General features: G+C 44.5%; 1 protein-coding gene across 1 annotated transcript in view; it reads left to right on the plus strand.

Annotated features, from left to right (window-relative positions):
* Window positions 1-258: 258 nt before the first annotated feature.
* The window catches only part of LOC107300514 (unconventional myosin-XIX-like), a gene marked incomplete at its 5' end in the record, with an annotated part of 35,349 nt that continues 22,647 nt past the window's right edge, over window positions 259-12,960 (plus strand). Inside the window, 8 exons of the mRNA XM_015829837.1 lie at window positions 259-372; window positions 3,454-3,586; window positions 5,906-5,975; window positions 8,074-8,176; window positions 8,369-8,465; window positions 10,594-10,670; window positions 11,997-12,087; window positions 12,894-12,954. Coding sequence (XP_015685323.1) covers window positions 259-372; window positions 3,454-3,586; window positions 5,906-5,975; window positions 8,074-8,176; window positions 8,369-8,465; window positions 10,594-10,670; window positions 11,997-12,087; window positions 12,894-12,954 — 746 coding nt within the window. The remainder of the gene's footprint in view (window positions 373-3,453; window positions 3,587-5,905; window positions 5,976-8,073; window positions 8,177-8,368; window positions 8,466-10,593; window positions 10,671-11,996; window positions 12,088-12,893; window positions 12,955-12,960) is intronic.

Raw genomic sequence — 12,960 nt, forward strand, 5'->3', positions numbered from 1 at the left:
TTACCCTGGCTTTTGCTAATTTCCCAGTTCTGGTTCAGCCTTGTGTTCGGTGTACAGGGTTCATGTCCAGTTGTGTCCATGTGTGTGTGTGTATGTGTGTCTATCAAAACGGGCAAGATGGCAATTGTGGCACTACCTCCATCACCCATCCAAGATGTTACTGTCGGTTCCCTTTTGCTGAAAATGCCACAATCTGCCACTGAATTGTCTCTTTCCATTTTTCTTTCCAATGGCTTGTGTACTTTTTTTCTTCCTTAGGAATTAAAACCTCACATTTTCACAGTAGCAGAAGAAAGCTACCGAAACGTCCAGAGCCAGATTCCATTAGTCAATCAGTCCATCATTGTTAGTGGAGAAAGCGGTGCTGGTAAGGTAAGCTGAGATCTCTTTAAAATTGCTTTGGGGAAATTTGGCATGCTCATTTCTGGCTGAATCGACCTACACGTTTGTGTGACCAGCAGATTTTTATTTATTTTTTTGGGACCGGCCTTCCGAAGGTTGCCACCTTAACCTACTTTTCCACGTTAGAAATTAAGATCTTTGAGTTTCATCCCCTTCCAGTTTTGATTCGGATGGAATCCGTTTGTTCTTGCATCTGCTTAACTGTAGTTACTGAATCGGGATTAAAGAGAGAATCCAGATCCTGTTAAAGATGGTGCTTGATTCAAACCCAGAAGGGCTCTGCTCCTCTCTAATGTGGGAAGATGCAGAATTGGCCATTTTGTGTAATTTGTAGCTGGGCATGGGGGATCAAATGGTAAAAAGTGCCTGAGGATGACACCCCACAAATGCCACCCTTTCCATGTTTGAGCCTGATGTCAGAACTACCACTAGGGCAGGGATAGGCAACCTTGGCTCTTTTATGACTCGTGGACTTCAACTCCCAGAATTCCTGAGCAGCCATGCTGAGGAGAAAGGGAGAGGTTTCCATGCTGAGCCATGCTGGCTCAGGAATTCTGGGAGTTGGAAGTCCACGAGTCATAAAAGAGCCAAGGTTGTCTACTCTTGCCCTAGGGCATCATTTACATCAGGGCTTTTCAACCAGTGGTACGAGTACCACCTGTGGCACATTGGCACCTGGCAGGTGATACGCAACTATCCTAGAAAAGTAGCGGGGGAGGGGAATGAGCTGAATCGGTGGCAGCACCACACAAGCCTGAGTGACAGATGGTTGGAGCTGCAGGGCTCAGTGGAAGCACCAGGATCAGCACCAGGCTCGGTGCTGATCCTGGTGCTTCTGCTGAGCCCTGAAGAAGCACCAATCAGCTGGAGCATTGATCCTGGCGCTTCTGCTGAGCCCAGAAGCGCCAATCAGCTGGAATGTTGCAGCATCTCCAGGGTCTTGTGATTTACATTCAGATGCTTGGCAACTGATTCATATTTATGACGGTCACAGTGTCCCAGGGTCATGTGAAGTGACCAAAACCTGCTGCAACCACCCAGCAGACGGGGGGAATAAAAACCAAACACCCCACCCCACCCCACCCCCGCTGCCAATCCTCAACAGAAATGCTCACAACAATGGAAACCTCGGACAGGAGGAAGAGCGCTGCCGGGCAGGTAGGCAGGTGTCTTGCTCGGCTGTGGCTTGGGGGGCACTTTTTTCAATGCCATTGTAACTTTGAACAGTCACTAAGCAAACTGTTGTAAGTCGAGGACTACCTGTACTTTATTACTTTTTTTCCTTTTTTTTTTTTTTTTTGGTCATCAAATTTTTGACACCTTGCTGGTGGTACTCTGATGTTGCCATATCCTAAAAGTGGCACAATGGGTGAAAAGATTGAAAAGCCCTGCTTTATATGAATGGTAGAATGGTAGAGGATTATGGGGCAATGCTATTTAATGTTTTGCGGCAGCTGTGGCAGCTGTGACAAACTGTGATGATGTGGAAGTGATCATAACCTGAGTGGTGACACTGTCATGTAAATCAGGGCTTTTCAACCTTTTTCACCCATTGTACCACTTTTAGGATATGGCACTATCCGAGTACCACCAGTCGCCTAGCAAGGTGTCAAAAACTTGATGACCAAAAAGAAAAAGAAAAGGAAAAAATTGATAAAGTACAGGTAGTCCTCGACTTACAACAGTTCGAAGTTACAATGGCACTGAAAGAAGTGCCCCCCAAGGCACAGCCAAACAAGACACCTGCCTGCCCACCCGGCGGCACTCTTCCTCCTGTCCGAGGTTTTCATTGTGAGCATTTCTGTTGAGGATTGGCAGCGGGGGTGGGGTGGGGGGTGTTTGGTTTTTATTCCCCCCGTCTGCTGGGTGGTTGCAGCAGGTTTTGGTCACTTCACATGACCCTGGGACACTGTGACCATCATAAATATGAATCAGTTGCCAAGCATCTGAATGTAAATCACAAGACCCTGGAGAGGCTGCAACATTCCAGCTGATCGGCGCTTCTTCTGGGCTCAGTAGAAGCGCCAGGATCAGCGCCGAGCTCCAGCTGAAGCCTGGCGCTGACCTGGTGCTTCCACTGAGTCCTGACAGTCCCGAAGAAGCGCTGATCCTGGCGCTTCCGCTGAGCCCTGGGAGCCCTGCAGCTCCAGCCGTCTCTCGCTCAGGCTTGTGCAGTGCTGCCACCGGTTCAGCTCATTCCCCTTCTCCGCTACCACATTTCTAGGATGGTCGCATACCACCTGCCAGGTGCCAGTGTACCACAGGTGGTACCCGTACCACTGGTTGAAAAGCCCTGATCTAGTCCAACCCCCTGCCCAGGCAGGAAACCCTATACCATTTTGGACAAATGGCTGTCCAGTCTCTTCTTAAAAACTTCCAGTGTTGGAGCATTCACTGCTTCTGGAGGCAGGTTGTTCCACCAGTTAATTGTTCTCACTGTCAGGAAGTTTCTCCTTAGTTCTAGGTTGCTTCTCTCCTTGATTAGTTTCCATTCTTTGCTTCTTGTCCTGCCTTCAGGCGCTTTGGTGAATAGCTTGACTCCCTCTTCTTTGGGGCAGCCCCTGAGATACTGGAACACTGCTATCATGTCCCCCCTCGTCCTTCTCTTCAGCAGATCAGCAATAACACATAAAACTCCAAGGAATCAGCGTCTCCTTAAGTCTCAGTCTCCAGGTGGGCCTTGTGGAGAGGGGCAAGACGCTCTCCTCCCGAATAGCTGAGCCTGCCTGCGTTGTTCCCTCCTTCTCTCCACTCTCCGTGCTCTAGGAATCAGGTGGGGGTGGCCCTTGCTCATCGCCTGAACTCTGCCTCTCCTGTTCCTCCCAATCCTGAAGGGCCCTGGCCTGCCTCGGCCTGCTCTTCTCCACATTCCTCTGAAGCCCTAGACATATCTCCCTCAACCTCCATAGGGTCCGTTCCAGCTCATTTTCCTCTGCAGATTCAGGCTCCGAGGGAGGCATGACACCTTGTCAAAACTGTCTTTCTCTTGTTTCTGAGATGATATAAGTGGTAAGAGAAATCAATGGCTGACATTCAGGGGTCTCTTTATAGACATGGACCTCCCGCTGCCTGATGAAGTTTTATGCGACTGTTGCAGCTTCCCCTGACCTCCCAGAAGGCAGTATATCGGTGGAGAGGATAGAGCAACGCGTGTTGGATTCCAATCCTGTCATGGAAGCTTTTGGTAAAGATGATCTTTTTAATAAACAAAATGTTTGCTCTAGCCCAGGGGTAGGCAACCTTGGCTCTTTTATGACTCGTGGACTTCAACTCCCAGAATTCCTGAGCCAGCCATGCTGAGGAGAAAGGGAGAGGTTTCCATGCTGAGCCATGTTGGCTCAGGAATTCTGGGAGTTGAAGTCCACGAGTCATAAAAGAGCCAAGGTTGCCTACCCCTAGACTAGCCAATAGATTAGAACCATCCAACTCAAAACTATCAATCTAATCCAATGCTTCTCAAGCTTGGTGACTTTAAGATGGGTGGACTTCAACTCCCAGAATTCCCCATGCTGGCTGGGGAATTCTGGGAGTTGTAGCCTAGCTGTCTTAAACTCTAGTGTGTTCAAACCATCCCAGACCATAGGTATTTGTAGCAAGCTAAAGTTTCAGCAAACGTGCTTTGTGATATCATTGAACACGCTTTGTTCTTTTGTATCTGTGTGCAGCATTGTAACGTAAAGATAAAATTTGTTGGTTTTTTTTTAAACAAATTTTATTGGTTTTTTAATTATTAAGACAAAGTGCTCGAGACACACCGTGGTGCTGGGGTAATCAAAAATCCAAAGATAAAACATATATAGATAACTCAATCAGTACATCAAATATTCCCTCTCTATTTCCCTCAAATAGCTTAATATATTTAAAATAGTCCATTTCTAACTTGAATTTCTATTAATCCTAAACCTGTTTTAGAGCTTTATGAAATTACAATACCATAATCAAATTTAACTTTAAATAAACACATTATCAGTTCAGGTATCCCTTCCAGATATATTCTAATTCCTTAATTTTATAATAAGTCTTATTTATTTCTTCTTCCACTAATATCTCCTAATTAAAATAAAATACTGATCTATCCTGTGCATATCTAATCCATCAATCAATCAATTTCTTTAAGCTAACAGAATAATATCAACCTTAAATCATTTAAGTCCATTAAACAAGATTCTAATTTCATCCAATTAATTATCATAGCTAATAACATCCATATTATCAAACAAACACATCATCTTGTTACAATAACATTCAATTAATTATTAGTTCAATCCCAATCTAAAACACCTCTTCAGTTTTATTCATTCCATTACATAATAGTTTTCATACAAATAAACCTATTATTCCAAAAAATGCATTCTTAATCTATTTAATCTATTTCAAAAAAAAAAAAAAGATAAAATTTGTATTGCAGCCTGTGTGGCTCAGATACCTATGAAAAAGCAGAAACTGACTTCTTTGTTTAAAAATACTGCTCAAGGCATAGTTCTTGCCTTTAGTTCTTCCAGCTAATTATGAAGTCAGACATACCAAAAGTAAAGTTGCCTAAAACCAATCATGAATAAAAAAAGTGAGATTGGGTTTCCACATTGCCCTAAGCTACGTTTTTGTGGAAAAAAAATAAAAAATAAAAAACCACAACTGGTTGATTTACACAAGGCCCTAAATTATAAATAGGAGTGGCCACGTTTGGGGACCTTGAGGGCCCCAAGATGTAAAGCAATTAAACTAATTGGATAAAACTGGTTTGGGAGATGGAGACATTTTTTTTTAATTTATATATTAGTCCACTTTTGAGCCTTGCATTACTTTCCTGCCTTGAATAGTGAGAAATGGTGCAATCTATTTTCAGCATTATTAGCTACACTATAGAACAGTGATGGCGAACCTTTTAGAGACTGAGTGCCCAAACTGCAACCCAAAACCCACTTATGCATCGTTGGGTGCCGGGTGGGTGTGGCCCATTGGGTGGATGTGGCCCATTGGGTGGGTGTGGCCCATTGGGTGGGCGTGGCTGTGGTGGTAATGGCAGACTGGGTGGGACTAAAAGGTTCAATCAATCAATTCCAACTTTGCAAGATCTTTTTTCCCGCAAGAAGTTGAAATTGACTGATTGAACCCTTTTTTTTTTTTGCACACGATGGCGGAGGCCTAAAGCGAAAAGGTTTTATAAAACCCAGCTGAAGGCCTAGGACTGGGGCGACAGTGCGCGTGCCCACAGAGAGGGCTCTGAGTGCCGCTTCTGGCACCCGTGCCATAGGTTCACCACCACTGCTATAGAAGAAAGAGAATGTTAAGCTATACATACACACACACAGAGACACACACTGAATGAATGCATGCATGAATGAATGAATGAATCACAGCAAAGTTTACATGCATGCTATGTCAAATTCCCTTGCATATTAGCATAATGTCTGAACTCTCTTTTACATTAATTCATACCTCCTTTAACCTTTGTGATAGACACATGTGGCTTGCATAATGCCAGTTTTTGTTAATTTCACAGGAAACGCATGCACCCTTCGGAATAACAACAGCAGCCGCTTTGGGAAATACATCCAACTTCACTTAAATAGGTACTGTCTCCTCCTTCACCTAGTGATATTCTCTTTTGACTTATTGCAATGATCAAGTTTCAGAGTCAAGGTTAAAAAGATAAATTCTCCTTTGAGTCTCCCGTTCACCTCCTGGTGATCTTAAGCATTTCTTCCAGGACTTTTAATTATTTTTTTTAAGTTAATGGATTTGAACTCCAATCCAATCTGAAGCTCTGGAAAATATCTTTCTAAGATGCCATACAGGTGGTCCCCAATTTATGACCCAGACTGCAACTGGATTGCTGGTTTTAAATCATTACAGTCATAAGTCAAGGGACTCATGTGATCAGACTGGATTTTATGATACTTTTTGCAGTGGGCATTAAGCAATTCACTGTGGGTGTGAAGCAAATCCACAATCGTTATATGGATGCGGCTGTCATGTGTGAAGCCATTCTTCCAAACAGGTGGTTTTTTTTGCCAGAAACCAGCATAAAAAAATGCCAGAAACTGACCCCCCCCCCCCAAAAAAAGAAAAATCACAAGGTCACATGATTGTGGCGCATTGCATCTGATCATAAAGGCACACTGGTTGCCAAGTGCCCAAAATATGGTCACATGACTGCTGTGGAAGGTAGTACCGGTACATTTCATGATGGCCATAAATGCTTTAAGACAGAGGTCCCCAACCTTTTGGGCACCAGGGACCGGTTCCGTGGAGAGAGATTTTTCCACGGACCGGAAGGGGCGTGGTTTTGTGTACTGCCTGCATCCCATGGATGGGGCTTTGCTTGTTTGTGCAGACCGGTTGCTGGCATGCCGTGGCCTGGTACCGGTCCATGGACTGGGGGTTGGGGACCCCTGCTTTAGGAGCCACAAAGGATCATTCCATGCCTGTAATAATTTCAAACAATCATTAAGCCACCAGTTGTAAGTCGAAGACTGCCTGTATTCTGGGCAAGGATTTTATTACGCATTGCATCCAGGGGTTGGATCAAAACAGGCAAGACCACCAATGCGGCATTAAGGTAGAAGGGTGGAGCTTGCATCACACCTGGCATCCTGTCTATTTTGAATGCCCATCAGATATGTTGAGACTACATTTCTCAGAATCCTTAGCTATTATGGCCATTGATTGGAAGATTCTTGAAGTTATAATCCTTGCTTTTTGCTATCCATTAAGTTGGGACAGCCTGTGTGCAAAAGGAAGGCCTTTTGGAATAGAATGGGAAATGTAATTTTGCTACTCCTCCGCTGTTCCTAGAGCAGGGCTTTTCAACCAGTGGTACAGGTACCACCTGTGGTACATTGGCACCTGGCAGGTGGTACGTGACCATCCTAGAAAAGTAGTAGCGGGGAAGGGGAATGAGCTGAACCGGTGGCAGCACCGCACAAGCCTGAGCGAGAGATAGCTGGAGCTGCAGGGCTGTCAGGGCTCAGCAGAAGTGCCAGGATCAGCGCTTCTTCGGGACTGTCAGGGCTCAGTGGAAGCACCAGGATCAGCGCCAGGCTTCAGCTGGAGCTCGGTGCTGATCCTGGCGCTTCTGCTGAGCCCTGAAAAAGCACCAATCAGCTGGAAAGCAGCACTGATCCTGGTGCTTCTGCTGAGCCCAGAAGAAGCGCCGATCAGCTGGAATGTTGCAGCATCTCCAGGGTCTGGTGACTTACATTCAGATGCTTGGCAACTGATTCATATTTATGACGGTCACAGTGTCCCAGGGTCATGTGAAGTGACCAAAACCTGGTGCAACCACCCAGCAGACGGGGGGAATAAAAACCAAACACCCCCCCACCCCACCCCTGCTGCCAATCCTCAACAGAAATGCTCACAATGAAAACCTCGGACAGGAGGAAGAGCATCGCCGGGCGGGCAGGCAGGTGTCTTGCTCGGCTGTGCCTTGGGGGGAACTTTTTTCAGTGCCATTGTAACTTCGAACTGTTGTAAGTCGAGGACTACCTGTACTTTATCAATTTTTTCCTTTTTTTTTTTTTTTGGTCATTAAGTTTTTGACACCTTGCTAGGCGACTGGTGGTACTCGGATGTTGCCATATCCTAAAAGTGGTACAATGGGTGAAAAAGGTTGAAAAGCCCTGTCCTAGAGTCTATGAATTTAATTTTAAACTACCATTTCTGCAGATCTCAGCTTTTAACAAGTGCATCCATTCAGACTTTTCTTCTGGAGAAAACGAGAGTTGCCTATCAAGCCCCTCAGGAAAGGAATTTCCATATTTTTTACCAGGTTTGTGTTTCTGTTGTGTTGGTTTAATGTGAATCAATAACTTCCTTTTTTAAAAAAAAAAATTGTGTGCGCATAAAGATGCCCGGAAAATAGTTCTGCTTGGTTGCTGAGGGTCACAATATGAGAAATATCCTTTTTTTAACGGAATAATTTGTTTGCTTCAATTGCCAAGCTGTTTTTTTTACTTTCCAGATTGCAAAAGGAGCCACGCTGGATGAGCGCCAAGAATGGGATCTTCTGGAGAGTGCACAATTCTGTTGGCTTCCAAATTCTGAAAAGACTCTAGAAGGTAGCATTTGAAAGCCCAGATCTTGTAAAGACCCTCTTAGGCGTCTTTAAAAAAAAAAAAAGGAAGAAATTGACTACAAGCCTAAATAAATAAAATGTAGTGTAATTAATAATATTTCAAGTTGAATTGCTATTACAGAAAAGAGAAGTAGATGAAAAATGCTGGAACAAATTCTGAGATTAGCATTTTAAAAAAGACAATAAGGAACTCCTGTTGCTTTTTTTTTTAACTCTCAAACATATCGTGAAAAAAGTAAGTAAATGGTGAAAAAAGCAAGGTTCTACATTTAGGCAAGAAAAACCAAATGTACAGGTATAGTATAGGGGGTACCTTGCTCAATAGTAGTAACTGTGAGAGGGACCTCGGAGTCCTAGTGGGCAATCATTTAAATATGAGCCAGCATTGTGCTGCAGCTGCCAAAAAGGCCAACACAGTGCTGGGCTGCATTAACAGAGGGATAGAATCAAGATCACGTGAAGTATTAATACCACTTTACAATGCCTTGGTAAGGCCACACTTGGAATACTGCATCCAGTTTTGGTCACCACGATGTAAAAAAGATGCTGAGACTCTAGAAAGAGTACAGAGAAGAGCAACAAAGATGATTAGGGGACTGGAGACTAAAACATATAAGGAACGGTTGCTGGAATTGGGAATGTCTAGTTCAACGAAGAGAAGGACGAGGGGGGACATGATAGCAGTGATCTAGTATCTCAGGGGCTGCCCCAAAGAAGAGGGAGTCAAGCTATTCTCCAAAGCACCTGAAGGCAGGAGAAGAAGCAACGGGTGAAAACTAACCAAAGAGAGAAGCAACCTAGAACTAAGGAGAAACTTCCTGACAGTGAGAACAGTTAACCAGTGGAACAACCTGCCTCCAGAAGCGGTGAATGCGCCAACACTGGAAGTTTTTAAGAAGAGACTGGACAGCCATTTGTCCGAAATGGTATAGGGTTTCCTGCCTGAGCAGAGGGTTGGACTAGATGACCTCCAAGGTCCTTTCCAACTTTATCATCATCATCGTCGTCATCATCATCATCATCATCATCATTATATCCAGTTGAAATGATTTTTACATCATTTCTGAGGCACTTCGGTAGGATTATTTCATTGGAGCTTAATCCCCAGCAAGTGCTTGGGATTTTTGTTTGCTTTTAAAAAAATTATTTATTTATTAAGAAAATTCATATGGCTGCCCAACTCACTCTGAGTGACTCCGGGCAGCTTACAAGGATAAAAACCCAATGGGAAAACCAATAATCCCCCCACACCCCCATTTCTTTCAAATGTCATGGTTCCGATAGATGAAACTCTTCAAAGAATTTCGAGGCATTGTTTACCTTAAAGAATCTATTTGAGAAGCATAGCATTGGCATTAACACAATCAAAGCCAAAAACTGGATTCCTCTTCCCTCAGCACATAGTATCAAAGCACAATTCCGTCCTCCAATTAACAGTCATAAATCACATTCTCCAATTAGTTTGAAATGCAGGCTTTCCCTCCAGTTCTCCAGCCCGCCAATTCTTATCATCTCTTATTTCAATAACCTTGGTTCTCACACTAGGTTCAGTATTGTTACGTCTAGCTAAACTCTCATGCACATTCCTCCCCCCATCATCATCTAACCCTAACTCTAACTCCAAGAGTAAAACATAAGAAGAAAATGGTTGCATCTCCATTTGTTGTCAAAGCAAAAACATCCGATGTTAGCAGCGTTGACATCAGTACTGCTTGAATGTCAATGTTTAATGTGAAAGGCAGGAAAAAAATCTTTAAATGCAGGAAAAAGGACAATATTTTCTTTTTTTCACGAAAGAGAAAACAAATGTGCTTTTGTCTCATCCATTTTTCATGATTCTGCCTTTTTTTTTTTGAAGCAGGCAGGATCAAGTACAGTCCCTGCCTGCAGTTTCAATTCTTAAAATACTGTTCTTGCACTTTAGCAGTTTGGCCTTACTAGGTTGGTTCTGATTCAGTACCATTGCATGTTATCTCAGGCTGTTGGTTCAGATGTAGCAGCAAATCATTGTTAGGCCTTACAAATCATGATCTGGGACTGCATTGAAGCCACCTGATTTTCGGGAGAGGAAGAGAGAACCTCCATCTAATGAATGTCTCTTTGCCTTGTAGAAGACTCTTTTGATGTCACTCGGGAGGCCATGACCCACCTGGGCATTGACAGTTTCACCCAGAATAATGTTTTTAAGGTCAGTTAAACCTTGGCTCAGTAGCAGTTGGACTGATTGATTGATCGATTGATAGGATTGGTAAGGCCACCTAATCAGCATGTATTGATTTCTGAGGGTGATTTAGCATGTCCCGTATTTCAACCGCCTGGCTGTCAACTGTCCAGTTGGCATTTCCAGAAAAATAAACTCTTGGGGCATGGTTTTACCAAGGTCATAATACTTTACTGAAAAATTACATTGGCACAGAAGAAAACGAAACCAGCTCTGGTTTTTGCCGCTCAAAGGCTTGCTTATTAGTTAAATGATAGACTCCCTCACCTCCACCCACCGGGTGTTCACTTTGTCCAATTGTAATATTTCTTCTTGTTATGGAAACAGTCCACTTCTCCTTCGAGCAGCTGGCCTTGACTCTCAGTTGCCTAGACCAGAGGTCCCCAACCTTTTGGGCACCAGGGACCTCCTCCGTGGAGAGAGGTTTTTCCACGGACCGGAGGGGGCCGTGGTTTTGTGTGTTGCCTGCATCCCACGGATAGGGCTTTGCTTCTTTGTGCGGACCGGTTGCTGGAATGTCGTGACCCAGTACTGGTCCATGGACTGGGGGTTGGGGACCCCTGGCCTAAACATCAGACAGGAAGGCGGTGCAGAGAGTGGTGAGGACGGCTGAAAAGATCATTGGCAGTTCCCTCCCTCCCATCCAGGACATAGCACGGAAGCGCTGCTTGAGCAGGGTCCCTAAGATTATCTGGGGCGCTACACATCCTCTTCACAACCTGTTTTTCTTGTTCCCTTCTGGGAGGAGGGGGTTCCGTGGTATCCGAAGCAGAACATCCAGATTCAGCCATAGTTTCATTCCATACAGCATTAACCTTGTGAACTCTCAAGCTTCCTCCTTCCGTTATATATTCAAGATGGACAGTATTTAATATTTATTTGTTACGCATATGTAGGGGTTTGGGTCTATACATATGTTGTACATAGTATGTTTAGGTGTGTGTCATGTATGTGTTTCACTTTGAGAGCGGGCAACTAAATTTCATTTTTGATGTGTGCCGTTGTGCCCACAGTAAAAAAAAATGACAATAAAGGTTATCTTATCTCTCACCTTTGCATTCCATTGTCAAGATATGAGCAAAAGAGAAAATCTAGGTGAAAAGGCGAATCGTTCTTGACACTGGCTTCATGCCCTAGGGGGCTTTTATGCTAGGGTGGGTGTCTTTTCAAATCTTCTGCCCGAAAGTTCCCAGTAAACTCAGTTTCTGAGTATGGATCCTTGTTCAGCCCAAAAACATCACCTGTACAGAATACAGAGAAACTAACCAATTTGCGATCTCTTTTTGTTAACAGATACTAGCTGGTCTTCTCCATTTGGGCAATGTTCAGTTCTGCGAGTCAGAAGATGAGGCACAACTTTGTGAGTTAGAAGACCTGGCCAAAGGTGAGCTGCCCAAGAGCAAGGTCCTCCAGTCTCAAAAGAACCTAGTTTCAGCTTTGCCGGATCACGGTTTAACACTGAAGATGGTGTAAAACAAGCCAGCTGGAGCTTATTCAGCAAAGTACGTCGTAATATAATGTAGGAACCCAATTGGTTATCCAACAGATCTTTGTGTATATCAGTGGTGGCGAACCTATGGCACGGGTGCCAGAGGCGGCACTCGGAGCCCTCTCTGTGGGCACACGTGCCGTTGCCCCAGCCTCGCCTCCGCCGTGACCCCCTCCTCTCCAGCAGCCCCCCTGTAGGAGAGTCACCCCTGAGTGTGGCCCACCCGGAGCAGCGCAGCCAAGGACATGGCAGCCAGGCAGCGTAGACAAGACTCTGCCCTCACGCCCCATCGTGCACAGTTGATGCTGCAGGGCGCGGGCAGAGGGCGTGACTGGGTGATTTGTGGCGGGCCCTGGAGGTGGTGAGTGGCCATGCAGGCAGGCAGGGTGGGGGATGGGGGCAGGGCAGGAGGGGTGGATCGGTGGCGGGGCCAGTTTTTGGGCACTCCGTCTCTAAAAAGTTCGCCATCACTGGTATATACAGTATATATATATATATATATATATATTGTGTATGTGTGTGTATAGTTGCTGACTTAGAAAATTTTAGGGTGACATTTTCACATTTCATATTTCTGAACCGGCCATAGATCAAACCAATATATTCTCCTAAGCTTCATACTGTAGAACAGAAATTTATCCAGGCTATTTTAAGAAAAATGGCTGACTTTTTTGTTTTTTAAATGATTCTTTTAAAACAAGGCTTTGCAGAGACTGCTTCCCGGCTTTTAAGAGTGCCTGAGGAGCGTTTGTTGGACACACTCAGGAT

This window comes from Protobothrops mucrosquamatus, unplaced genomic scaffold (assembly GCF_001527695.2).
Source record: "Protobothrops mucrosquamatus isolate PMUCROS unplaced genomic scaffold, P.Mucros_1.0 scaffold7303, whole genome shotgun sequence".
In the NCBI taxonomy this organism is placed as follows: Eukaryota; Metazoa; Chordata; class Lepidosauria; order Squamata; family Viperidae; genus Protobothrops; species Protobothrops mucrosquamatus.